The sequence below is a fragment of the Odontesthes bonariensis genome, chromosome 23 (assembly GCF_027942865.1).
Source record: "Odontesthes bonariensis isolate fOdoBon6 chromosome 23, fOdoBon6.hap1, whole genome shotgun sequence".
Taxonomy (NCBI): domain Eukaryota; kingdom Metazoa; phylum Chordata; class Actinopteri; order Atheriniformes; family Atherinopsidae; genus Odontesthes; species Odontesthes bonariensis.
The window spans coordinates 3,706,248-3,730,756 of NC_134528.1; the positions used below are offsets into that span (position 1 = coordinate 3,706,248).

The 24,509-nt window shown below is 42.5% G+C and overlaps 2 protein-coding genes across 4 annotated transcripts in view; both read left to right on the forward strand.

Moving 5' to 3' along the window:
- LOC142373462 (uncharacterized) overlaps positions 1-24,509 on the forward strand; it is a 155,595-nt gene that overhangs the window by 126,852 nt on the left and 4,234 nt on the right. Inside the window, exons 1-3 of one of the 3 annotated variants that reach the window (XM_075456731.1) lie at positions 18,922-19,248; positions 20,508-20,562; positions 22,322-22,492. The exons of 1 other annotated variant lie outside the window; for it this stretch is intronic. In XM_075456731.1, coding sequence (XP_075312846.1) covers positions 22,345-22,492 — 148 coding nt within the window. In that variant the 5' untranslated portion in view covers positions 18,922-19,248; positions 20,508-20,562; positions 22,322-22,344. Of the gene's footprint in view, positions 1-18,921; positions 19,249-20,507; positions 20,563-22,321; positions 22,493-24,509 lie in introns of those variants that run through there. One more of the 3 variants, XM_075456730.1, reaches the window with a different exon arrangement.
- On the forward strand, positions 5,998-15,299 carry LOC142373465 (uncharacterized). Its single transcript, XM_075456733.1, has 3 exons — positions 5,998-6,316; positions 7,429-7,637; positions 11,409-15,299. Exons 2-3 carry the CDS (start codon positions 7,490-7,492, stop codon positions 12,998-13,000), a joined length of 1,740 nt encoding a protein of 579 aa, XP_075312848.1. The 5' UTR covers positions 5,998-6,316; positions 7,429-7,489; the 3' UTR covers positions 13,001-15,299.

Below are 24,509 nucleotides of genomic sequence, written 5' to 3' on the forward strand. Positions count from 1 at the left end.
CTCAGTACGAGTGGTAGGTACCGGAACAGATAAAATAACCTCTACTTTAGCGTCACTTTAGCACTTGACCTCCCCCACCCTTTTTCCAAGATAGGTCACTGTCGCTTGGCTGAATTGGCATTTAGAAAGATTAACTGTCAAATTAGCCTCACTCAGAGGCGCAAAAACAGTTCTTAAATGGTCAACGTGCTCAGCCCATGTAGCAGAACAAATCACCAAATCATCCAAATAAGCCTCACAGAATGATAAACCGGACAAAACCACATTCATTAACCATTGAAACGTCGCTGGGGCGTTACGCATCCCAAAAGCCATCACCGTATATTGAAGGAAATCATCGGGTGTGACAAAAGCGGAAATTTCCTGGGCTCGTGCTGTTAAGGGTACCTGCCAGTATCCCTTCAGCAAATCCAGCTTAGTCACAAACTGGGCAGCCCCCACATGGTCCACACAATCCTCCATCCGAGGCAGTGGATAACAATCCGGCTTAGTCACCCCATTTACCTTCCTGAAGTCCGTACAGAAACGGTCCTCTCCGGCTTTAATAGCCAGGAGGCATGGCGAACTCCACGCACCTGCTTGCAACAGCAAGTCCATGTTTTACCATGTACTCCGCCTGCGTCTTCAAACGGCGTCGCTTGTCCGGGTTCACTCTGTAAGGGTGTTGTTTAATAGGCTTGGAATCACCAACATCAATATCATGGCTGAGCACACGAGCCTGAGTGGGAATGTCTGCAAACAGCGACCTATAAGACTGGATCAAATGAATGACATCAGCCTGCTTAGAAAAATCAAGGTGAGACAACAAGAGAGGTAAGTTTTCCAACATCTCTGAATTTGGAAACCTTCCTTCAGTGACAGCCGGGGAAAAAACGTCACCTTCTTGTTCAGCACTGGAAAGCTCCTCCCGTGCGTCTGCACCTGCCCCGACGCATGCGTCAGCTCGTTCACTGGAAACAAAACTGACAGATTTATTCAAAGAGGGCGCACGCTCGATATAAAGCTTCAGCATATTAATGTGACATAGGCGTGATGTCCGCTTCCTATCAGGAGTAGAGACCAGATAATCTCGATCTCCGACCTTCCTCTTGATCGTATAAGGGCCACTGTAGCGCGCTTGTAAGCTGGAACCAGGAACTGGAAGTAACGCTAACACTTTCTCCCCAGGCTGAAAAACTCTCAGTGTCGCATTTCTGTCAAACAAAGACTTCATTTTAGCCTGTGCAGTTTTAAGATTTTCTTTAGCTATCTCGCACGCACGGCTCAGCTTCAGTCGAAAGTTACTGACGTAGTCCAACAAATTTTGGTCAGTTTTTTCACACAACCACTTCTCTTTCAATAACTTTAAAGGGCCACGAACAGTGTGAGCGAAAACCAAGTCCGACGGGCTAAACCCCAGAGACTCCTGAACCACTTCCTGTATAGCAAACAGTTGTAAATGTACTCCTTCATCCCAGTCTTTTTCGAACTCCAAACAGTAGGTGCGAAGCATTGTTTTTAACGTTTGATGGAAACGCTCGAGTGCGCCCTGACTTTCCGGGTGATAAGCGCTGGAATGACAGTGCTTTATGTCAAGTTGACGTAAAAAATACTTTAGACATAAAGTTTGACCCTTGGTCAGTCTGCACAACCCGAGGTAAACCAAACAATGAAAAAAACTTCGTTAATGCTTTCACCACTACCGGCGTAGTTATATTACGCACCGGAAAAACCTCTGGAAAACGAGTAGAGGTGCACATCACCGTTACCAGGAACTTATTCCCCGCTTTGGTCCGAGGCAACGGACCCACACAGTCAACTAATACTCGTTCAAATGGTTCAGAGATGGCTGGAATGGGATACAAAGGAGCAGGAGGAGTCGTCTGATTTGGCTTGCCAGATACTTGACAGAAATGACACGAATTACAGTAGCGCACGACATTGCTCTTTAAACCCGGCCACAAGAAATGACGCAAAATGCGATCATATGTTTTTCTTATGCCAAGATGACCGGCTAATGGATTATCATGTGCTAACCGCAAAATTTCTGAACGATATGGAGATGGAACAACAATCCGTTTCACCACCGTAAAGGCGTCCATTTACGCATCAACAGCCCATCATGCAAGAAATAGCCAGTACACGTGGACTCAGACTTATCAGTTAAAGCATCGTTAAACAAAGGTGCTAAACTTTTATCAGTGTTTTGAAGTTTCATCAACTGCTGTCTAGACAATGACAGTGCATTCGCATCCAACATGTCCTCCTCCACACTTTTCTTTAATGGGACATGTTCGGGTTCAGTGTTGAACAGGAAACTTTCACTCAAGTCAACGTCATCTTTATTTTCCTCTTGTTGACGCTTAAAGGGGATAGAGAATCAAAATCATCTTTTTCACGTTTTTGGTGTTAGTTCTGAGTCTCCCCACTGTGGGGAGTACACACCAAGTGCCAGCAAGTGTCAGAACCTCTGTTTCAAGTACTCCCCTTTTTTGAATTGCCGCCAGAAAAAGTGCCAATCCGTGTTTGTGAAAAAGTGATGTCACTTTTTCAGCAATTGCCCCCCCCACACCCAAATCCACAGCCACCCCGTTTCAGACACGCCCCTTCGGTCAGAAACAGGAACTGGTGTGCCTTCCAAGGGTGTGAAAGCGGACTACGATCGTTACATATTCTTCCCCCGGAAAGCAATGTTCGCCATCAATGGCTTTTATTTATTTTTAACAGCATCCCCAGTACATACAACCGCCGACTTTTCCTTTGCGCTGCGCATTTCACGGAGTACAGTTTCACAAAGCTTGAACGATTCCGAGCAGGCTTCAGTCAGAATTTAATGCTCAGTAGATGGCAGTTCCGACAGGGACAGGCAGACTGCAGCGAGCTGTGCGCTCCGCAGAGAAGGTGATCGGCTGCAGCCTCCCATCTATCCATGACCTGCACGTCTCCAGGACTATGGGGCGAGCAGGTCGGATCACAGCTGACCCTTCTCTATTTGCACCGCTCCCCTCGGGCAGGAGGCTTCGGTCCATTCGGACCAGAACCTCCCGTCACAAAAACAGTTTTTTCCCCCTTGCAGTTGGACTTATGAACACTTCATAATCACCTCATAACCTGCCCCAGTCACTTTACCATCATTAAAATTGAACTAATGAAGCTGCACTGTTGTTGCTCTGTATATTGGATACTGTGTATTGTTGTACACACCTTGTACATTTTATATTCATATATTTTTATTCTTTATTTTTTATTATCATATCCTATGTTACATGTTTGCACCTTACGCCGCAGCAAATTCCTAGTCAGGGAGTACTTGAAACAGAGGTTCTGACACTTGCTGGCACTTTGTGTGTACTCCCCACAGCGGGCAATAAAACAAATTCTGATTCTGATTCTGATTCTGAACAAAATCAACCCCAGCAATCAGTACAGCCTGTAAGTATCACATTTTATTTTGTTTTAAATGTGTGTTGTGCCATATTCCTGTTGTAAGAATTGCACGTTAGCTCTGGCTTGTTCATCTAAAGGGAATGAGCTAACCAGCCAATCAAGCAACGGCAACCGAATAGCGCCAACACCTACCTGCATTTCATAATGAGGCTGCCAGATAAGCTCTGAAACGACGCCAATAAGGGCAAACGACGCATTCTAAACCCAGCATAGTAACAGCTGTTTCAGAGAGCCTTTTAGGGAGGTTCTGAGCCATTACAGACCCAACCAATTTTTTTTGGGCTACATATCACATCACAGAACAAGGATTAATGCCCCATTCAACCTTTCTCTATCACCTTTAAGTTTCTTTGTTTTCTCATAGATGACTAAAAACACAATTTAAAGTTTTCCAAAATGTGATAAAAGTTATATTTTGTAGTTTGTTTATTTGTTTGAATCTCCTATGAACACATTTTAACAAGTTAGTATGTTATGGGATTAAAGGAGCTGCATTAGGCTGGTTTAAGTCGTATTTATCTGATAGATTCCAGTTTGTTCTTGTAAATGAAGAATCTTCCTCGCACACCAGAGTAAGTCATGGAGTTCCTCAGGGTTCTGTGCTTGGACCCATTATTTTCACTTTATACACGCTTCCATTAGGTAACATTATTAGACAGCATGGCATAAAGTTCCACTGCTATGCTGATGATACTCAGCTGTACTTATCTATGAAACCAGATGAACCCAATAGGTTGGTCAGACTACAAGTATGTCTTAAAGACATAAAGACCTGGATGACTCAGAACTGTCTGCTTCTAAATTCAGACAAAACCGAAGTCGTTATCTTTGGACCTGAGCGCTTCCGGGAGAAACTGTCCGGTTATATAGTTACTCTGGATGGTATTTCCTCGGCTTCTGGTCCTACAGTGAAGAACCTTGGAGTTATTTTTGACTAGAATTTATCATTTGACTCGCATATAAAACAGGTTTCTAGGACTGCCTTCTTTCACCTTCGTAATATTGTTAAAATCAGGAACATCTTGTCTCAGAGTGAAGCAGAAAAACTGCTCCATGCATTTGTTACTTCAGGATTGGACTGCTGTAATTCTTTATTATTGGGCTGTCCCACATATTCTCTGAAAAGCCTTCAGCTGATCCAAAATGCTGCAGCCAGAGTTCTGATGAGAACTAACAGCAGAGATCATATTTCTCCAGTTTTAGCTTCTCTTCATCGGCTCCCTGTTAAACTCAATGGTCAATGGGAAGTGTAACCAGCTACTTTTGGATGCCTTAGCGCGTCAGGCTCTTGGAAGAGAGCGTGTGCTCCGAGAACGTATAGATATCCTGCGGAGACAGACAAATGGCTGACATCCCGATTTAGATTGCCAAGGACTGTGCTGCTGCAAATATGCAGCTTGCTGGAGCCACAACTCCAGAAAGAAACATGCTAATCAAACCTAGTTCCACCACACGTCCAGGTCCTCACCACCGTTGGATTTTTGGCCACTGGAACCTTTCAGAGGGAGATTGGAGACAGATCTGGGCATGTTCGTACGAAAAAGTGAGAGAAATTTAGAGTAAAAATATGAAAATGTTCTTGCATGAGGCCCAATGATGCTGCTGCGACGAAAGAGAAAGATTACTGACATAACAGCTGATGAGCCTGCAGGAGCTGAAATGTCAATAGGTGTGTTCTCACCATTATAGTCTGATATAGTACTTAGAATATTGCTATAGGACTTTTAAGTGTATTCTGTTAAGGCTAATTTATGGCCGCCTACGGAGACCCTCCCGGAGACGCTCTCCGTCGCTTGCGTGCGTCGGCCAACATTCCTATCTATCCGTCGAGGAGACGGAGAGCGCAAGGGTTGTGATTGGTCGGCTAACAACATCATTTCCGGAATCACTTTACTTTTCCGGTTTAGCTCCTTCCTCTCAGAACAACAACAACCGCCATTTCTGAAAGAGTTTACTGTGTGCTGGTCAACATTTGGTCAAAATTATTTGCATTTCAACATCAACAAGCTCCAACTCCAACAACAGTCTTTCTCTCTCGGTCGCCATCGTTCACTGTGAGGAGTGGAACGGAGCCGAGCACCAAGCACACTCCCAAAGAAAATATGAATGACAAACCAAAAATGTTCACATTGTTTTTAAAATATTATTGTTTCATAGGTAAATTACTCAATCTTTAATGAGATACATTATGTCACAACACTTTTTACATGCCTGTGAGTGCCTTGCTTAACATTCTATTTATGTGTGTCTGTGAGCTGTATAAGTTACTGAATTCCCTCAGAATAAATGATCTATCTCTCCTTCCTTCCTTCCTTCCTTCCTTCCTTCCTTCCTTCCTTCCTTCCTTCCTTGATAGGTTTTGGTTATAACATTTGTTCAGTTTGATTACATTTACTTGTAAAGAGTAATTTTACAGTTGTATTGTTGTCTTTATATATTGACTAATAGAATATGGGACTTAAATACGTCTCTCACCATCAAACTGTTGGCTTGTTCTGCAGCATTGAGGCAGAATACGGTGGATAGGAACGTTTTGTCGCTCGCTTTGTGTTTCAAGGGGGACCAAAATAAAGTGCGGACCAACTGGCTAACGGTTAGCTACTGCTCCTTAGTGGTGAGCCTCCAGCGGAGTTTTCACCGTCTCTACTGAACAGTTTCTGCTTCTGGTTAAACATTTAATGCTGTGAGAAGTTTTAAAGCCAAACTGTGACAGATGGAGGATCAAAGGAGCCGAAGAAGAAGCGTGGGAGCGTGAAGAAGCGGAACAGAACCCGGAAAAGACGGCAGAAACACGGAGACACATCGGTGTGGCCTTTCCCAGCTGGAAGCCACTGATGAGGGACAAATGTTTCCAGGGAGACGCCGAAGTTGTCTGTTTTCTGCTGGACAGGTAATTTAATCCGCCGATGAAAATGTAGCTAGCTGTTTGATCGCTTTAGCTAGAACATGGAAAGCTTTTTCTGACTGTTAGCAGGGTTGGAAGTTAATATTTCTGCTCCAAAAGTATAATTTATCTTTGTTTTTTTTACTCCATAAAACCTGACAAAAGTGCGCCTCTAAAATATTTAAAAGGCCAAGTATTTAGACTCATCGTGAACACAATAATTCCCACTGAAAATGCAGCTGAAGTCCATAAAGTTATAGAAAATTGAAGGTTTTCAGCTTCTGCTTTCAGGGCGCGTTGAAGAGCTTGAATTGTTTTGGTAATGTGGTGTTTGCTGCTCAGGGTTTTTTATTTAAAAACCTCTGAATGTGTCATGAGCATCCGTAAAGCTAACATATGCAGCACAGTGGTGGCACCTTCTGCTTCCCATCAGCTGTTCAGGGCATGTCTCTAAACTAATGACAGCAGACTTTCCTCCTCCCTGGGTTTGCAGACAATAATTGGGTGGAACATCCAGTGTGTTTTACTTTCTGAGTTATAGCTTCTTGCTCTGTGTTGTTCTGTTTTATTTCTGTCACTTTGACACAATGCAGGTGTGATCATCGTGCTTCAGATGGAATCTGACACACATCAGTGAGGATGGAGTCGGTGTCCTCGCCATCAAACAACGGTGGCTTAACAAAGACATAAATGCTGTTAATGTAGCATAATTTCCTATTTTATATTTTTAAGTTTCTATAATTCAAACAGCTGAAGGCAAGCTTGAAATATCTCTGCCCACAGTCCAAGCTTTGCTCTTTATTTAAATGTCCACTCCACGTATTCACTCGTTTAAATGAATAACCAAATGAATGCTCCTAACATCTGGAACAGCCCTCCAGAAGATGTGAGACAGGCCTCAACTCTGACGATGTTTAAATCCAGGCTGAAAACAGTTCTGTTTAGCTGTGCATATGACACCTGAAAGTATTTTATCTGCACTCTAAACTTTTTAATTAATTAATCTTTTATGTTTTTCTGGAATGGTTTTATTGCCTTCTTGTGATTTCATGTAGCTGTAAAGCACTTTGAGTTGTGTACGAATTGTGCTCTACAAATAAAATTGCCTTGCCTTTCAGACGGACAGACTGAGGATACAGGCTGAACGAACCTTCAGAAACACCTGAGTTGGAAACCAGGATGGTGAAGAGAAGACTCACAAGTGGAGCAGGGATGCCTCAAAGGTGGAGCCTCCAACCAGAGGACCCCAGAGGTCTCAGGCTGGAGCCCCCCAGACCTGCAGCATCCACATCAGAACCGGAGCAGACACGAGACGGCACAGATCCCAGTGAGTGACCTTCCTGATCAGTCCCATATTTGCTTTTACTTTGAATCGATTGCAGTTTGAACCCAAATATTTAATGTTTTGTTTAATTTACTTAATTTAATTTGTTGTCCTGAAACGCTTTCCAGGAGACAAAAAAAAACACATTTTAAAACAGCTCATGTCAACAGGTGATAATAAGCAGGATTTGGTCCTAAAGCAGCATCCATGACAAGATGAATCTTTGTTTAATGTAGAGCTGTCCCAAACGATTAATCTAGAGATTATTTTTTCGATTAGTCGACTAATCTAACGACTAATTTTACGATTAATCTAACGACTGAGGCTCAACTTAAAAAATGATTTATGTAATTTAAATTGTCAACTTGTAATGCGTGTTTACTACTTGGAACTGGTTGCTACCTGATCGTGGAATTTCGACAGTCAACAGGTAGACTAGAACTACATAATGGCAGAGTATAAAATCCACCGTCCGGTGTTAGCAAATAGATAACACAGAAGAAACATGTCGGGACTGGTAGCGCTAACAGCTTTAAACTAGGCAAACACGGGACCTGTTCTACTCGTAATTAAAAGACGTAAATTTTACGCCGGGAATATAACTAGACAACAACTCAACAGTCTAACGTAGCGTTTATTCAGAGAGGATATTTGGTTTGGCCAACTGCAACTACTGCTACTGCTTGATAAATTTGATAAATAACATCTGACGGAGATGTTTGGTGGTCAGTAGCTCCGCCCCTTGTCATGCTATCACGGCAGAAATGTTTTCTCACACAACACGGACATAACCGGCGGGTGTTTAATAAGTTAAACTTCCACGTTGTCTCCTCTGTCTGCAGCGCTCTGTTCTCCTCTCTTCCTTCATGAAATGAAAAAGTATGGCCTGTGCTCGATCCTGACTCTCTCTGTGAGCTCTTCCAGCCTCGATGTTAGACGCCCGACGTGATCGTCCATGATTAATATCACCATCATGCAGACCATGAACACGGTGGCCTCCCCGCTCTCCATATTAGCTTCTTGGTGGTTTTGTTTTGTTTTGTTGTTGAATGTGGCGCTAAACGGCGAACGTAATACGTCACTGACGCAGACGGCTGTGCGCGGCGCATCAGTCCCGACTCATGAGAGTTCATCTAGTAGGTCGTTTTGGAACGGGGACTTCAACCAAAAAATAATAATAAGTCGACTATTTGACCCAGCTCTAGTTTAATGTGTTTAAAACAACGTTCCTCGGAGAAAGAGTGGAAGGGATCTGCACATTTCTCCCTCTGCAGAGCAGAACATCATGAAAGCATTCAGGGAATCTGGAGGAGTTTCAGTGTAAAGGACGAGGGAGCGAGCCTAAGCTGGACCCCCGTGACCTCTGACCCCTCATTCATCAGCAGCTGATAGAACCACACGGACGAGGGATTACTGTGGGAAACCTTTGTCCAGCACCACGATCCAGAGTTCCATTCACAGCCTTTACTGTGCAGAGAAGAATCCTGGTGTTAGCCTGATGTTAGCCTGATGTTAACCTGGTGTTAGCCTGATGTTAGCCTGATGTTAGCCTGATGTTAGCCTGGTGTTAGCCTGATGTTAGCCTGGTTTTAGCCTGTTGTTAGCCTGATGTTAGCCTGATGTTAGCCTGATGTTAACCTGGTGTTAGCCTCGTGTTAGCCTCGTGTTAGCCTGATGTTAGCCTGATGTTAGCCTGATGTTAACCTGGTGTTAGCCTGATGTTAGCCTGGTGTTAGCCTGATGTTAACCTGGTGTTAGCCTGGTGTTAGCCTGGTGTTAGCCTGATGTTAGCCTGGTGTTAGCCTGGTGTTAGCCTGATGTTAGCCGTGTGCTAGCCTGGTGTTAGCCTGATGTTAACCTGGTGTTAGCCTGGTGTTAGCCCGATGTTAGCCTGATGTTAGCCTGGTGTTAGCCCGGTGTTAGTCTGATGTTAGCCTGGTGTAAGCCTGGTGTTAGCCTGGTGTTAGCCTGGTGTTAGTCTGATGTTAGCCTGATGTTAGCCTGATGTTAGCCTGGTGTTAGCCTGATGTTAGCCTGGTGTTAGCCTGATGTTAGAATGGTGTTAGCCTCGTGTTAGCCTGGTGTTAGCCTGATGTTAGCCTGATGTTAGCCTGATGTTAGGGGATGGAGCGTCACCATGGAAACGCGTGCTGTGGTCAGAGCCATCAGAGTTCCAGATCTTTGTTGGAAGAAATGGAGCAAAGAGCCGAAGCAGCATCCAGCCTGCTGTCAGCAGCCAGTCCCTGCAGCCAGGCTCTGGGATGGGATGGGGCTGGATCAGGGCCCCAATGAGCAATGCTCATTTCCACTTCGGGGATGGCAGCATTAAAGGGACAGTTCCCCTCTTTTGCCATGAAGCTGTATGACATCCCATATCAGCAACATCATTTCTGAACATCTTCTTACCCCCTGCTGCGTCCTGTGAGCAGAGTTCCAGCCTCGTTTTGGTGTTGATGAAGGTAGTCCGGCTAGTTGGCTGGGGTTTAAAAAATAAAGCGTTTTGCTTCTCAGAACAATATGCGTTCAACAGAGTAATACATTTGCATCACAAAATGGTTCTCCAGGAAAAAGTCAGACCTCACATCGCTTGGCCCTATTTTCTCTCCCTTCGTATCACTGCCTGCTGTGTAGACCGTGCAGACCGAGCAGCAAACACTGTAACAGGCGCGGCTGTCGGCAGTAGGCTGTGATACGAAGGGAGAGAAAATAGCATTAATTAAACTCAAAGTACAAAATTCTCAACTGAAATACAGATACGTTTCAATGAAATAACGATCTCCCTTAAAATAAATAAGTAAATAAACAAACATAAATAGATACATTACATTCCAGATTCTATAATGCTCATGTATGGTTCCCAAAGATGAACAAACTCTTTCAGTTTTCCCTTAGCAATATATGTTAGTCTTTCTAGACCAATGCACTCTGAAAGTTCTTTTATCCACCGTTTCAAGGAAGGAGCCTCTATATTTTTCCAATGAAATGCAATCCCTCTTCTAACTTTTAGAAGTCCAAAGTCCAGTAGTTTAGTCTGTTTCTTTGTTTGTATGAAGTTCAGTGGATATATTCCAAGTACACACAGTTTAGCATTGAAAGGGATGTTGATATGAAAGACTGCTGACAGACAATTGACAATATCTATTTTGAGAACTCCGAACAAAACCGATAGGGGCACTGTCGGCCGATTGCGATCGGTGCATCTCTACATCTGTGGCCTTTCAGAATCAGAATCTGAAAAGGTTTTATTGCCACGTAATTTTTACATCACGAGGAATTTGGCCTGGTCTGTTTGGTGCCATAAAAACAAAAAATATAATAATAATAAAATGATTTAAACATTTAAAAATATATGCAGAAGAGTGCGTTAATGTAACGCAGAGTGTGGACTTTCTGTGTGGAGGTTCATTTTTCTCCACAACGGTTCTCTTTGGGTGCTTTGGTTTCCTCCCACCGTCCAAAAGCATGCATGTTAGATTAATTAAATCAACTTTATTTGTAGCACATTTCATGTACAAAACAGTTCAAAGTGCTTTACATAAAATGAAAGCATTGCAGCAGGGAGTGTAAGAAGCATTAAAAATACATAAAAGAATATAAAGAGAAACAAATAAAACAATTTAAATTAATTTAAAAACAAGCAACAGTCCAGATAAGTTCAAAGATATCGTGCAGATTTCATGCATAGACACATGAGAAAAGAAATGTTTTTAACCTGGATTTAAAAATGTAAATATATACACACTTATTCTTAACGTATGTGTGTGTTTCCTGCAGATGTTCAGCAGCTGGTGGTGATTAAAGAAGAGGTTCCCTGGAGCTCCAGTGTGGACCAGAACGACCCGGGGCTGCTCCACATAAAAGAGGAAGAGGAGGAACATTCGACTGGTTGGGAGGGAGAGCAGCTCGATGGAAAAGAGGAGACGGACGTCAGCAGGTTCCCGTTCACAGCTGTCACTGTGAAGAGTGAAGAAGATGAAGAGAAGCCTCAGTCCTCACAGCTGCTTCAGGTTAAAGCTGAAGACAACAGAGAGACAGAACCTCCAACCAGCAGCTCAGCTGAAAACGTCAAAACAGAAACTGATGGAGAGGAACCAGCCAGGAACCCCGACCCAAACCATCATTTACAACCAAACACTGATGAAAAGGCTTCAGACTCCTCTGAGACTGAAGTCAGTGAGGAGGAATACCGTAAAAGATCTTCTGATTCTGAACCTGAGGCTGATAACGAAGACCCTGATTGGTGGGCAAAGGAGTCGGGTGCAACTCATGATGTAGATTTGAACTCTGCCAAAAAGTCCTTCAGCTGCTCTGACTGTGGTAAGCAGTTTCTTTACCGGTATTCCCTTGATAGACACTGGAACATCCACAGAAGGGAGAAACCATTCATTTGTGATGTTTGTGGTAAAAGATTTAAGCTAAAATCGCATCTCAAGACTCACATGAACCTCCACACGAGAGAGAAGCAATTTAGCTGTGATGTTTGTGGCAAAATATTTAACCAAAACTCAAACCTTAAGACGCACATGAGAGTCCACACGGGCGAGACCCCGTTTGGCTGTGTCAACTGTGGTAAAAGGTTCAAGAAAAAGACGCATCTTAAGGCACACATGAGGGTCCACACGGGTGAGAAACCATTTAGCTGTGATGTATGTAGTAAAAAATTTAGCCTCAATGCAAACCTGAAGACGCACATGAGAGTCCACACAGGTGAGAAACTGTACGGCTGTGACGTCTGCAGTAAGCGATTCAGCCTCAGCTCGACTCTGAAGACGCACATGAGAGTCCACACGGGGGACAAACCGTTCGTTTGTGTCGACTGCGGTCGAGGATTTAACCACAAAACTAATCTTACCAAACACATGAACGTTCACACAGAAGACAGGACAGTTGGCTGCGATGTCTGTGGCAGAATATTTAAGCACATCGTGTATCTTAAGAAGCACGTGAAAGTCCACGCAGAAAAGAAACTGTGCAGCTGTCACGTTTGTGGTAAAACATTTAAGCAGCAGGCGTATCTCCAGAAACACATGCGAGTCCACACGGGAGAGAAACCTTTCGGCTGCGATGTCTGTGGGAAAAGATTCAACCAGAAGGTCAACCGGAAGATACACATGAAGGTCCACACGGGTGAAAAACCGTTCTCCTGTGATGATTGTGGGAAAAGATTTGGCTATCGTGCGAGTCTCTCCAAACACAGGAGAGTCCACACGGGAGAGAAACCGTTTGGCTGTGAAGTTTGTGGAAAAAGATTCAACCAGCAGGCACGTTTTAACGCCCACATGAGAGTCCACGCCAGAGAGAAGCCTTTTCGGAACGGTCCCTCGAGAAGTTGTGCAGGAAAGAAAGCGTGCTTTCATGACATTTGAGCTGTTAATTGTATAAATACAAGCACTGTTTTCTCAAACCTGCACGTTAAAGCTCCTGTTTGACCCCCTCTCTGCACGTTCGGTCCATTTCGGGGTGCATCACCTGACCAGAAGTGGGACATGGAGACTGAGAGCAGCTCAGTTGGTGCTTTTATTCAAAGTTTGAGCACCTACACTTTCACATTCGCAGTAGTTGCACTCGTGATTCTAACTTATCCACGAGAAAAGTCTGCTGTAAAATAAACATTGCTTACAGTTCAGGCCTCTTAGATAGTTATGAGATGATAATATTATTATTAGTTTGCTGCCTCTGAGAAACTAACTCATCAACTCGGCGATGTAGGCTGAGTTTGCTTCGGTTTGTGTTTGATTGACGGAACGCTGAGAGGGTGATTACGTGCCCATGGCATCGTGTTTATGTCAAAAAGCGTGATGAAACATGCTCCTTCGCATGCAACAGTCCAGTCTTCTCTGATGGCGGCACCTTTTTCTCACTTCAGCCCAGCAGGTTCAGTTGCTGATGACAACTTATAAAAGCATTCTTTCTCAATAGTTGAAGTTATTATTTGTACAAGTCGTAGTAAAGCTGTATGAAACATTTGATCTGGCATATATTACTGACCTGTGTGTGTTATATATGCTCTCCAAACTCGCCCCCACGGCAGTGGCTACCCTTTAAAGCTTGGATTCTTTGGCGGTTCTGTGTGGCATCTTAGCCGTTCCTAGGACTATGCTTTGCTGGACAAAGATCTCTCACCTTGTTCCTGGGTTCTGTTGAAGCCACTTTCCCGGTTTGGGGGTTCGTCCTTCGGTCCTTGGTATGTTTTTTAAGCTTCTTGATGTTGCTGCCACTTGGAATTACTACATCTATCACTACTGACTCCTTCTGTAGTCGACCACCACATCGTCCGGTTGGTCAGCCTTCTACATAGCTCATTGTTATCTTTGATGTTAGCTGTAATGTTAGCTTTGATGTTAGCTGTAATGTTATGTCCTCATCTGTAAGTCGCTTTGGATAGAAGCGACTTACAGAAAGATAACATAACATGTAGAGGAGGTGGCTGCTCCACTCTGGACCCGGTATCCATAGCCACTCTTTGTTATGGTGTGGACGGAGCATCTCCTGCCCCTGATGGTAACTTGTGCAGTCGGCTTTGAAGTGGCCTTCAGGGTTGTCTTCCATCTCCCACTGGTTCTTAATTGAGGCTCTTAGTGTCATGTTGTTGTACAGCTCAAAGCATTCCAGTGTCCATGTGTACAGCATTGAGTCCAAGACTTTCTTGTAGTCAATCGATGCACAGAGTTGTTCGTCTGATCTCACAGTCCTGTCAGTCAGTAGTTGCTGTTCAGTTCCTTTGTTGTTGCACCTGGTTCCCCTCAAGGCCCTGCTCATTTATGGATCCACATGCCTGCTTATGATGCCTGAATGGAGCTGTACAGAGGCAGGCTGTTGGCTGGTAGTTTGGTGGAGTTTCCCTCCATGAACCATGACTGTCTGACCTTCTGTCTAACCAGTCTGAGTTGGTTCCATCCGTTAGCAGCTGGTTCACGTGTGCAGCTAGTTTCTTTTGCCAGCGGTGGAGCTTGGTATCCATTCTCTGATCGTGGGGGTGTCGATTTTACCCCCCTGACCTGTTGTCTTAGCTACTTCTTGCCTTGGAATCTTAGTTTTTCATCATCAGTCTCTGCTTCTGATTGCAGATTTGGTTTCTGAGCATTAGAACACTGGCTCAGAGGTTGTTCTTTTGCTACTTTAGATGTGGAGTTTCTTACTCTCCATCGGTCTCACATCTCTTATTTTCATCCCCTCTTATTGGGATGGCTGGAATAGTAGAATTCCAACAAAGTGACAAAGGATCCTCCAGTCTGGGGGATCCTGAGAGACTCCACATCACACTTAACTCCTGTGCTGCTGTCGCAGTTAGAACTTACCTGAAGTCTTTCTTCTGTGCACCACAAGGACTCGTGCACAGCCAAGAAAGTGTCACCCAGAGAGGCTGCCTAACTGAGCAGACAGGTAAGGGCTTTAGCACACCTAGGTTTCTGTAGGCTGCTAATGCTGCCGTTCTCCACCCACAAACTGACTTTATGAACAGGCTATATTTAGTTTGCTTTGTTTTTACTTATCAACGTTTTTATATATTATATATTGTCCCCACAAAGGAAATGCTCTTACTTTTTAGCAGTTTAAGTTATGAATATTAATTTAGTGACTGTATGCTAATAGAACTGGTATCTAGTTGCATCTGGAAAGAAAAGCAGGACAAGAATTGTTCATATTTTGTAATGCTTACATGTTTAATGACATTTATGTGATTAAAAACACTTTTAAAACCTTTATGTGCAACCTTATTACACTTTTTCTTATGTTTAAGAATTATTTATAAAAATGATTTGCGGTGGAAATAAAAAAAATTTACAAAATCAAATGAAAGCAACTTTAAAAAGTCAGCAGGGAAAACTCAACCGTGTTAACACAATAGCTTATTCTTAAATAAAAATGAGTGGTGCAGATATCACAAAGCACGTTACTGTTTTTTATTTTTTATTTACTTTTTATTCGTTTTTACTTGGTAACATACACATATGTGCCAGTTGGGCACAAAAACATGACATGACATGACGAAGGGAGCATTGTGCACTAAGTAAAACGGCAACATAAGCACATCATACATAGAAATATAAGGATGTTGCTCGAAAATAGGGAAAAAAATTTAAAATAAAAATCTTAATAGAGGGTTTGAGCTCGATCTATATCGATCTATATGAAATCAGGTCTTACAGTTGACACGTAGCTGAGCCATTTTGACCAGTTCTCTTCAAAAATATCAGTTTGGTTTCTTAATTTCAATGTAATTCTCTCCATAACATCTATATTATATTATGTATGACATCAATCCACTCATTTATTGTTGGTTTTTCTTTCTTAAGCCATTTTCTGGTCAGAGCCTTTTTACATCCCACTAACAACACTCTCAAAGGGATTTGTCCCGCTTCGTGTATTCAAGTCCATCCAGATCACATAGGTACATAAGTTTGAAGTTTAGAAACAGTTTCCTTTTAAAAACAGTCTCCAGAACCCCGAGAATCTCTTTCCAAAATGGAGCCACAGAGGGACGGCCCCAAAAAATGTGAAAATGATTTGCTGAAGTATTCCCACAGGACCTCCGGCAGGCAGTCTGATCGGAATATTTGTTTTTTTGTGCTGGGAGCTAAAGAATCGAGTTTTTCCAGCTGAATTCCCTCCAAGAAGGGGAGCTTGTCACTGAACACTGCTGTCTGCAAGTCCTGTCCCGCAAGTTACTGTTTTAGCTGGAGGTAAAAAACATCCACATCTGCAGCATCTGTCCTGCTCGTGCTGTTGAATCCTCACCAACTCCTCCTGCTGTAACTCCTCCTGCTGTAACTCCTCCTGCTGTAACTCCTCCTGCTGTAACTCCTCCTGCTGTAACTCCTCCTGCTGTAACTCCTCCAGTCTCTTGAAGCTTCAGTCTGTCGGCTGCTTACTCTCAGAACCTCGGAGACCCGTGATGGAGAAGACGGAGGTGGATGGAGGTGGTGGGAGGCAACAGGATGGGGACAAATGAACTGGTGCTGTTGTTCCGTCTTCGGCTGGGACGAGGTTTTCTTTTACAGTCGAGTCCTTGATGAGAACAAAAAAATATTTGTTCAGATTCATTAAAGTACCGCAGGTAAAATGGATTTTTTATATGGTTCCTTTACATTTAGGTATCTTAAAAACAATACATATGAGATAAAATGTTGTGTGTAAATGTGAATTATCTCTGAATATCACTGTATCATAACTATAGCTTAAAGGGACAGTTCGCCTCTTCTGACATGAAGCTGTGTAACATCCCATATCAGCAACATCATTTCTGAACATCTTCTTACCCCCTGCTGCGTCCTGTGAGCAGAGTTCCAGCCTCGTTTTGGTGTTGATGAAGCTAGTCTGGCTAGTTGGCTGGGGTTTAAAAAATAAAGCGTTTTGCTTCTCAGAACAATATGTGTTCAACAGAGTAATACATTTGCATCACAAAATCGTTCTCCAGGAAAAAGTCAGACCTCACAATCGCTTGGCCCTATTTTCTCTCCCTTCATATCACTGATCAATCAGAAGAACCTGGATCCTGGATAACCGACCAGCTGACCCAAAGGCCATCATTTCAGGGACTGCTTCTCTGAGACTGTGGACAGTAGCACCTTGTAACCGTCTTACTTCAGCTACAACTCAGAGTCAGGACCAGAGGTGGGTAGAGCAGCCATAAACTGTACTCAAGTAAAAGTACTGTTACTTTAGAATAATATGACTCAAGTAAAAGTAAAAAGTAGTCATCCAAATAATTACTTGAGTAAGAGTAAAAAAGTGCTTGGTGAAAAAACTACTCGAGTACTGAGTAACTGTTGAGTAACGTCTGATTTATTTGTTAACACAAGCATTCAATCAGACAGACAAAAATACTAAATAATCATCTTTAGGCAAATTAGAGTTCATCCAATTGATAAAATATATTAAAATAAATTAATTACAAAATATCTTAAATTAAAATAATCCAGGTAAATTCAAGAACTTCAATAAAAAATAAAAGAGACTTAGGAAATGTTTAAAACATATGTAACCCATATGTAACCTAAAAAACAAACATTCACCTATCCATGGGGGAAAAACGAGTTTAGGAAACTTACCGCTACATGTTTCCTCAAGTTAGATGTTGAGTTTCTGCTGAAATGTGCGTTTGTTTTGGTTGCCACAGAAGACACATAATGTAGCTGCTGTTTCTCACTCTTTGTAAGGTAAACATGCTTTCAGTATGAGGCCTCGTCTGCGTCTTCATTTCCCACCGTTGGTTCTGACATTTTTCATCCGTTTCTTTGTTTGTTTGCTACGACTGCTAATGCTAAAGCTAACCCGTCCCGCCGCTGAGATTGAGTATGGTCACGTGACCAGACTGCACGGCTGCGTCTGATTGGTGGAACACAGTCAGGTGGTAGAGCCTTTGGCGGAAGTCTCTCTCTCTGTCAGAATAAAACATTAAAATGAGGCGTACGCGGGGGGATAAAAATAATGAGGCGTAGAATACCAAAGAGGTAAGAAGAAAAGTAACCAGCTCATTGTAGCCTAATGTAGCGGAGTAAGAGGACAGCTTCTGCTGCACACATCTACTCAAGGAAAAGTAAAAAGTATAGAGATTTAAAACTACTCCTAGAAGTATAATGTTTTCATAATTTTTTGCCCCGTCTCCAATGAGGGATCCACGTGCAGGTCTTCAACAAAGTGCTGTTATATTTTCTACCTAAATTCTGTGTTATTTCTATTTTGTACAAGACTTTGATCAACTGTGTGATTTTTAAACGTGCTTTATGAATAAAACGTATTGGATTTACTCTTTGCATCCTTTGGGTCTATTCTACATTTAAACAAATTCTGCACTGCTAATATCATATATTTAAGTATAAATTATTGCGCTGCCTTAATGGAAGAACTTTTAGCTCCTTTCTGTGTCACTTCCACTCATACCGTGTCACAGGGTCAGTTTCCAAGCTGGATTCTGATCCTCTCACAACACTTTGTACATGCCTGTGAGTGCTTTGCTTTACATTTATTTATTTATCTATTCATGTGTGTCTGTGAGCTGTATAAGTTACTGAATTCCCTCAGAATAAATGATCTATCCTTCCTTCCTTCCTTCCTTCCTTCCTTGATAGGTTTTGGTTATAACATTTGTTCAGTTTGATTACATTTACTTGTAAAGAGTAATTGTACAGTTGTATTGTTGTCTTTATATATTGTTTATTATAATATGGGACTTAAATACGTTTCTCCCCTTCAAACTGTTGGTTTGTTCTGCAGCATTGAGGCAGAATACGGCGGATAGGAACGTTTTGTCGCTCGCTTTGTGTTTCAAGGGGGACCAAAATAAAGTGCGGAACAACTGGCTAACGGTTAGCTACTGCACCTTTGCGGTGAGCCTCCAGCGGAGTTTTCACCGTCTCTACGGAACAGTTTCTGCTTCTGGTTAAACATTTAATGCTGTGAGAAGTTTTAAAGCCAAACTGTGACAGATGGAGGATCAAAGGAGCCGAAGAAGAAGCGAGGGAGCGTGAAGAAGCGGAACCGAACCCGGAAAAGACGGCAGAAAAGACGGCAGAAACACGGCAGAAAACACGGCCTTTCCCGGCTGGAAGTCACTGATGAGGGACAAATGTTTTCAGGGAGACGCCGAAGTTGTCTGTTTTCTGCTGGACAGGTAATTTAACCCACCGATGGAAATGTAGCTAGCTGTTTGATAGCGTTAGCTAGAACATGGAAACCTTTTTCTGACTGTTAGCAGGGCGAGTTTATCTGTGCAGCACAATTCAACAACAAGGTGATTCAAAGTGCTTTACAGAGACATTAAAACAGTAGAAATAAAAAGCACGATTGAAATTTTAACCAAAAAAAGAAAGAAAGAAGAACAATAGATAAAATCAGGAGTTAGAATGTGATTAAGTTTTGAAACTCGAGCTTCAGATTTGGAGCTTTATTCAGCTGAAAATAGGTGTGTCTTCAGCCTGGACTTAAACACACTGAGTGTTTCAGCTGATCTGAGGCTTTCTGGGAGTTTGTTCCAGACATGTGGAGCATAGAAGCTGAATGCAGCTCCTCCATGTCTGGTTCTGACTCTGGGAACTGATAGAAGACCGGATCCAGATGACCTGAGGGGTCTGGGAGGTTCATACTGGGTCAGGAGGTCCCTGATGCATTCTGGTCCTGGACCATTCAGAGCTTTATAGAGCAGCATCAGAACTTTAAAGTCTATCCTCTGATGGACAGGCAGCCGGTGTAAAGACCTCAGAGCTGGACTGATGGGGTCCACTTCTTTGGTCTCAGTGAGGACTCGAGCAGCAGAGTTCTGACTGAGCTGCAGTTTTTAGGTAGACCTGTAAAGATGCTGTTACAGTAATAAAGCCGACTGAAGATGAATGCAGGGACTAGTTTTTCCAGGTCCTGCTGACACATCAGATCCTTTAACCTCGATATATTCTTAAGGTGATAGTAGGCTGACTTTGTTACTGCCTTAATGTGTTTTTCCAGATTTAGGTCTGAGTCCATCACTACACCCAGATTTCGGGCCTGGTTGGTAGTTCCTAGGTGTATAGATGGAAGTTCTGTGGTGACCTGTAATCGTTTCTCTTTGGCTCCGAACACAATTACCTCAGTTTTGTTTTTGTTTAGCTGGAGCAGGGTTGGAAGTTAATATTTCTGCTCCAAAAGTAGAATTTATCTTTGTTTTTTACCCCCAAAAACCTGACAAAAGTGCACCTCTGAAATATTTAAAAGGCCAAGTGTGTAGGCTATATAGTGAGAATGATTTTATGTTGCATTCAGGGACTCGTCGTGAACTCAATAATTCTCACTGAAAATGCAGCTGAAGTCCATAAAGTTATAGATAGTTGAAGGTTATCAGTAAACAGCGTGTGAGACGGTTTTAAAGCCAACAGAACATGCTGTGGTTGTTCTTCACAGAGATGAACACCTGAACGTCTCCGCAGAAGACGGAAATTCAGCGTCTGGAACAAAGGTAACATTTAAGCTGTTTGATCTGCGTGTTTTTTTCATTAATAATAATCATTTACGTGTTTCTAAAGTTTTTATTGGGGAAGCTTACATGACACAAACAAAGTTTTAATGAACTTGAATCCCTGAAGACAAAATAAATGAACATTTTACGCTTAGAATTAGGGCTGGGCGATTTTTTTATTTTTTTTTTCGGTTGAAATATTAAACCGCAGTTTTATTTTCCTACGGTTTTTGAAATGGCTGAACCGAAAAAATCGCGATTTAAAAATGTTTCTAGACTCCGCAGATTTGTTTTGCTTTAAAGGGATAGTTCGCCTCTTCTGACATGAAGCTGTATAACATCCCATATCAGCAGCATAATTTCTGAACATCTTCTTACCCCCTACTGCGTCCTGTGAGCAGAGTTCCAGCCTCGTTTTGGTGTTGATGAAGGTAGTCCGGCTAGTTGGCTGGGGTTTAAAAAATAAAGCGTTTTGCTTCTCAGAACAATATGCGTTCAACAGAGTAATATATTTGCATCACAAAATCGTTCTCCAGGAAAAAGTCAGAGCTCGCAATCTCTTGGCCCTATTTTCTCTCCCTTCGTATCACTGCCTGCTGCCGACAGCCGCGCCTGTTACGGTGTTTGCTGCTCGGTCTGCACAGCAGGCAGTGATACGAAGGGAGAGAAAATAGGGCCAAGAGATTGTGAGGTCTGACTTTTTCCTGGAGAACCATTTTGTGATGCAAACGTATTACTCTGTTGAACGCATATTGTTTTGAGAAGCAAAACGCTTTATTTTTTAAACCCCAGCCAACTAGCCGGACTACCTTCATCAACACCAAAACGAGGCTGGAACTCTGCTCACAGGACGCAGCAGGGGGTAAGAAGATGTTCATAAATGATGTTGCTGATATGGGATGTTACACAGCTTTATGTCAAAAGAGGCGAACTGTCCCTTTAAGGGACTCCGTAGTGGCCTACTCTCTCACTTTGCCTCATACGATCACATTCCCCGCGGCACCGACAGATGTAGCAATGAAAATGGCGTCTGAGACAGACGCTGATACAGACCCACTGCAGTGGTGGAAGCTACATGAAGCTAACTTCCCAAGACTGAGTAATCTGGCCAAGAAATATCTCCATTCCTGCCACAAGTGCCCCTCCGGAGAGGGTTTTCAGTACGGGGGGTAACATGTAACATACCAAAGAGCGAGCCTCAAGCCAGAGGCAGTAGACAGGCTTGTCTTCCTCGTGAAAAACCTGTAGACGACTGCCTACAAATTATTATCATTTATTATTTATTGTATTTCATTTCACAAGTTTTTTTTCAGGGATGGCCGACAAGAGATTTTTTTTTTTCAGTTTGAAATTTTTGCACATTAATGACAGCCAAGTGGTGCTGTTTTTATTTCATTTTTTTTAATTTTTTTATTCTTGAACTGGTTTGTTCACATAGGCCTAGACTACTTGGTAATTCTCAATTGTGTCAATAAAGAAGATATGTATTTAAATTTGGCCTTGGTCTGGTTTGTTTAGAAAAAAAACAGAAAAAAACAGAAAAAAATTGAGATTTAAATCGAAAATCGTCCATTAGTTAGAAAAAAATAGAGATTTTATTTTTAGGCCAAATCGCCCAGCCCTACTTATAATATTTAAATATACAGACAAACATTTTATTATAACTAACGATTTGTTTGGAAGTAATTATTGAAATGTTCACTCGAGGTTTTCATTTCTTTCAATGAATAACTGACTGAGTGCTGTGAAAAACCTCCAGAAACATCAGAGCTAGAAACCAGGATGGTGAAGAGGAGACTCGCAGGTGGAGCAGGGATGCCTCAGAGGTGGAGCCTCCAACCAGATGAGCCCAGAGGACCCAGCCTGGAGCCCCCCAGACCTGCAGCATCCACATCAGAACCGGAGCAGACACGAGACGGCACAGATCCCAGTGAGTGACTCGCATCTGATTTATCTGTCCAAGGAAAAACAAAGAACAGAACAGAAACACTGTGGAGTGCGACGGGAGAACCGACATTATGTTATTTAACACAATTAATCACGTTTGGTGCCAGTTGTGAAAAGATGTCGAGGAAGTGATGCAGGAGGTATTATGGACACTTATTCTTGAGGGTTCATAAGAGCCAAATTTATTCATGCAGCACAGTTCAACAACAGTGTGACTCAAAGGGCTTCAATGGAAAATAAAAGCATTTCCAACTAAATTTAATGTTCAAACTAAAAGGAAGATTTAAAACGGAGTCGGGGGCCAGAAAGCAAACCTGTTCCTGAACACGAGGGGTCTTAAATAGGGATGTCCCGGTCAGGTTTTTCTGCCCCCGAGTCATTTGATTTTGAGAATCTGCCGACACCGAGTCCCGATCCGATCCTTCTACAGTACATTAAAAAACTTAAGAACGGCGAAGAAACAGATCCAGGATGTCCCTGACTCTTTATTTTATTCACCTTATTTTATCATTTGACACTTACAAACAGAGCACTTCTGTGAGGCAGCTTGAACAACAAAAGTAATAAACAAAATCTTCACATTGTAGTTTAGTGCAACAATGTTTAATATAAAAACCTGAAATACCTGCAGGCATGTAAGCAAATAAAAGTGCCTCAGTGTTCTAAAGTAAGGCCTGTAATGTGCTTTAACTGCACTCCTAATTCTTCCTCTCCTCCTCTGGCTTCACAGAAGGAAATGTACGTTTTTCTGGATGAAAACCAACATCTCTACCATGTCAGGTTTGAGCCTGTTCCTGTTCTCATCAAGAATGTTAGTCATGTCCTCGCCACCTCTTTAAATCCTAAAGTTTGCATATCTCACAGTTTGCAATCGCAGCGTTTTTTGTCGTCTCCTTTAAAATCCCTCCACACCGCAGACATTCGGCCCCCAGCTTCAAGCTGCTGCCGTGTTCTGCTTCGCTTTATGGCAGCAAAGTGACGTCATGCCGCATGTTTCTGTGTGGAGTTCAGACCAGAGACATAAAGATTCGCGGAGTTATGATTATTGTAGTTGGGGATATACACCTTCCTCAGTCGAAATAAATGCAATGTGGAGGCATTGGAGACCCATCCAAGATGGCGGCCGGGCTGATACTCAGCTCCAACAGGCAGCGTCAGTCTATGAGGCGTCTGCCTATATTATGTCTGTGGTTGAGACGGTACCACCACAGAACAGTAAATACTAAGCTGGTATTTTTTCCCTTTTGTTTTGAAATATTATAGTTCTGATAAAAAAGGCTATATATCCGGGATGAAACGTCCGATACCGATCGAGTCAGAAACCACGTGATCGGATCGGGACGTCCCTAGTTTTAAAGTCTCATAGCAGAGCATAAGATCTGATAATAAACCATTTAAAGCTTTATATAGCTTTATAAACCAACAGCAGTGTTTCATAACCTGCTCTCTGATGGGCAGGAGTCCGTGTGGAGACCTCAGGATGGACGGATAGGATCTACTTTTCTGGTCTCCGTGACGTCTGAATCAGCCGTCTGATCATCTTTTAGGAAATTTAGTTATCCAAATTAAACATATTTGGAACAAACTTTAAACATTATGTCTCTCTCGGCGCATATTTCTCGTGCAGAATAGACCTGTTATTCTCCCTCTAAGGCTGTGATGACTAATATCTAACCAGCATCGAAAATGCAGACCAAAGGTAGCATGAAATATGAACCATTTTAATAGGGCTGGGCAATGATTTAAGTGTTTAATCTAATTAATCACATGATTTCCCTGATTAATCACGATTAATCGCATTTGTACGCAGAATCCAAAAATGAATCCAAAAGTAGTGTATAGCTTTTAGCATTTAGCTTTATCTTAACTCATTGGCTGCCAGCCATTTTCAGTGCAGAGACACCCATACTGCCAAGTGTTTTACAGTATTTTGACTGATTTTCCAAGACCCACAGAAAAGTGTGTCTTATGACTATGTACACACCGAAATTACCAAAAGA

What these genes read in the sequence shown, in the direction of transcription:
- LOC142373465 (XM_075456733.1), top strand. Translation starts at nt 7,490, where the DNA reads ATGGTGAAGAGAAGACTCACAAGTGGAGCAGGGATGCCTCAAAGGTGG. An exon ending in ACGAGACGGCACAGATCCCA is followed by an intron (nt 7,638 to 11,408) that starts GTGAGTGACCTT and finishes TGTTTCCTGCAG; the next exon opens with ATGTTCAGCAGCTGGTGGTG.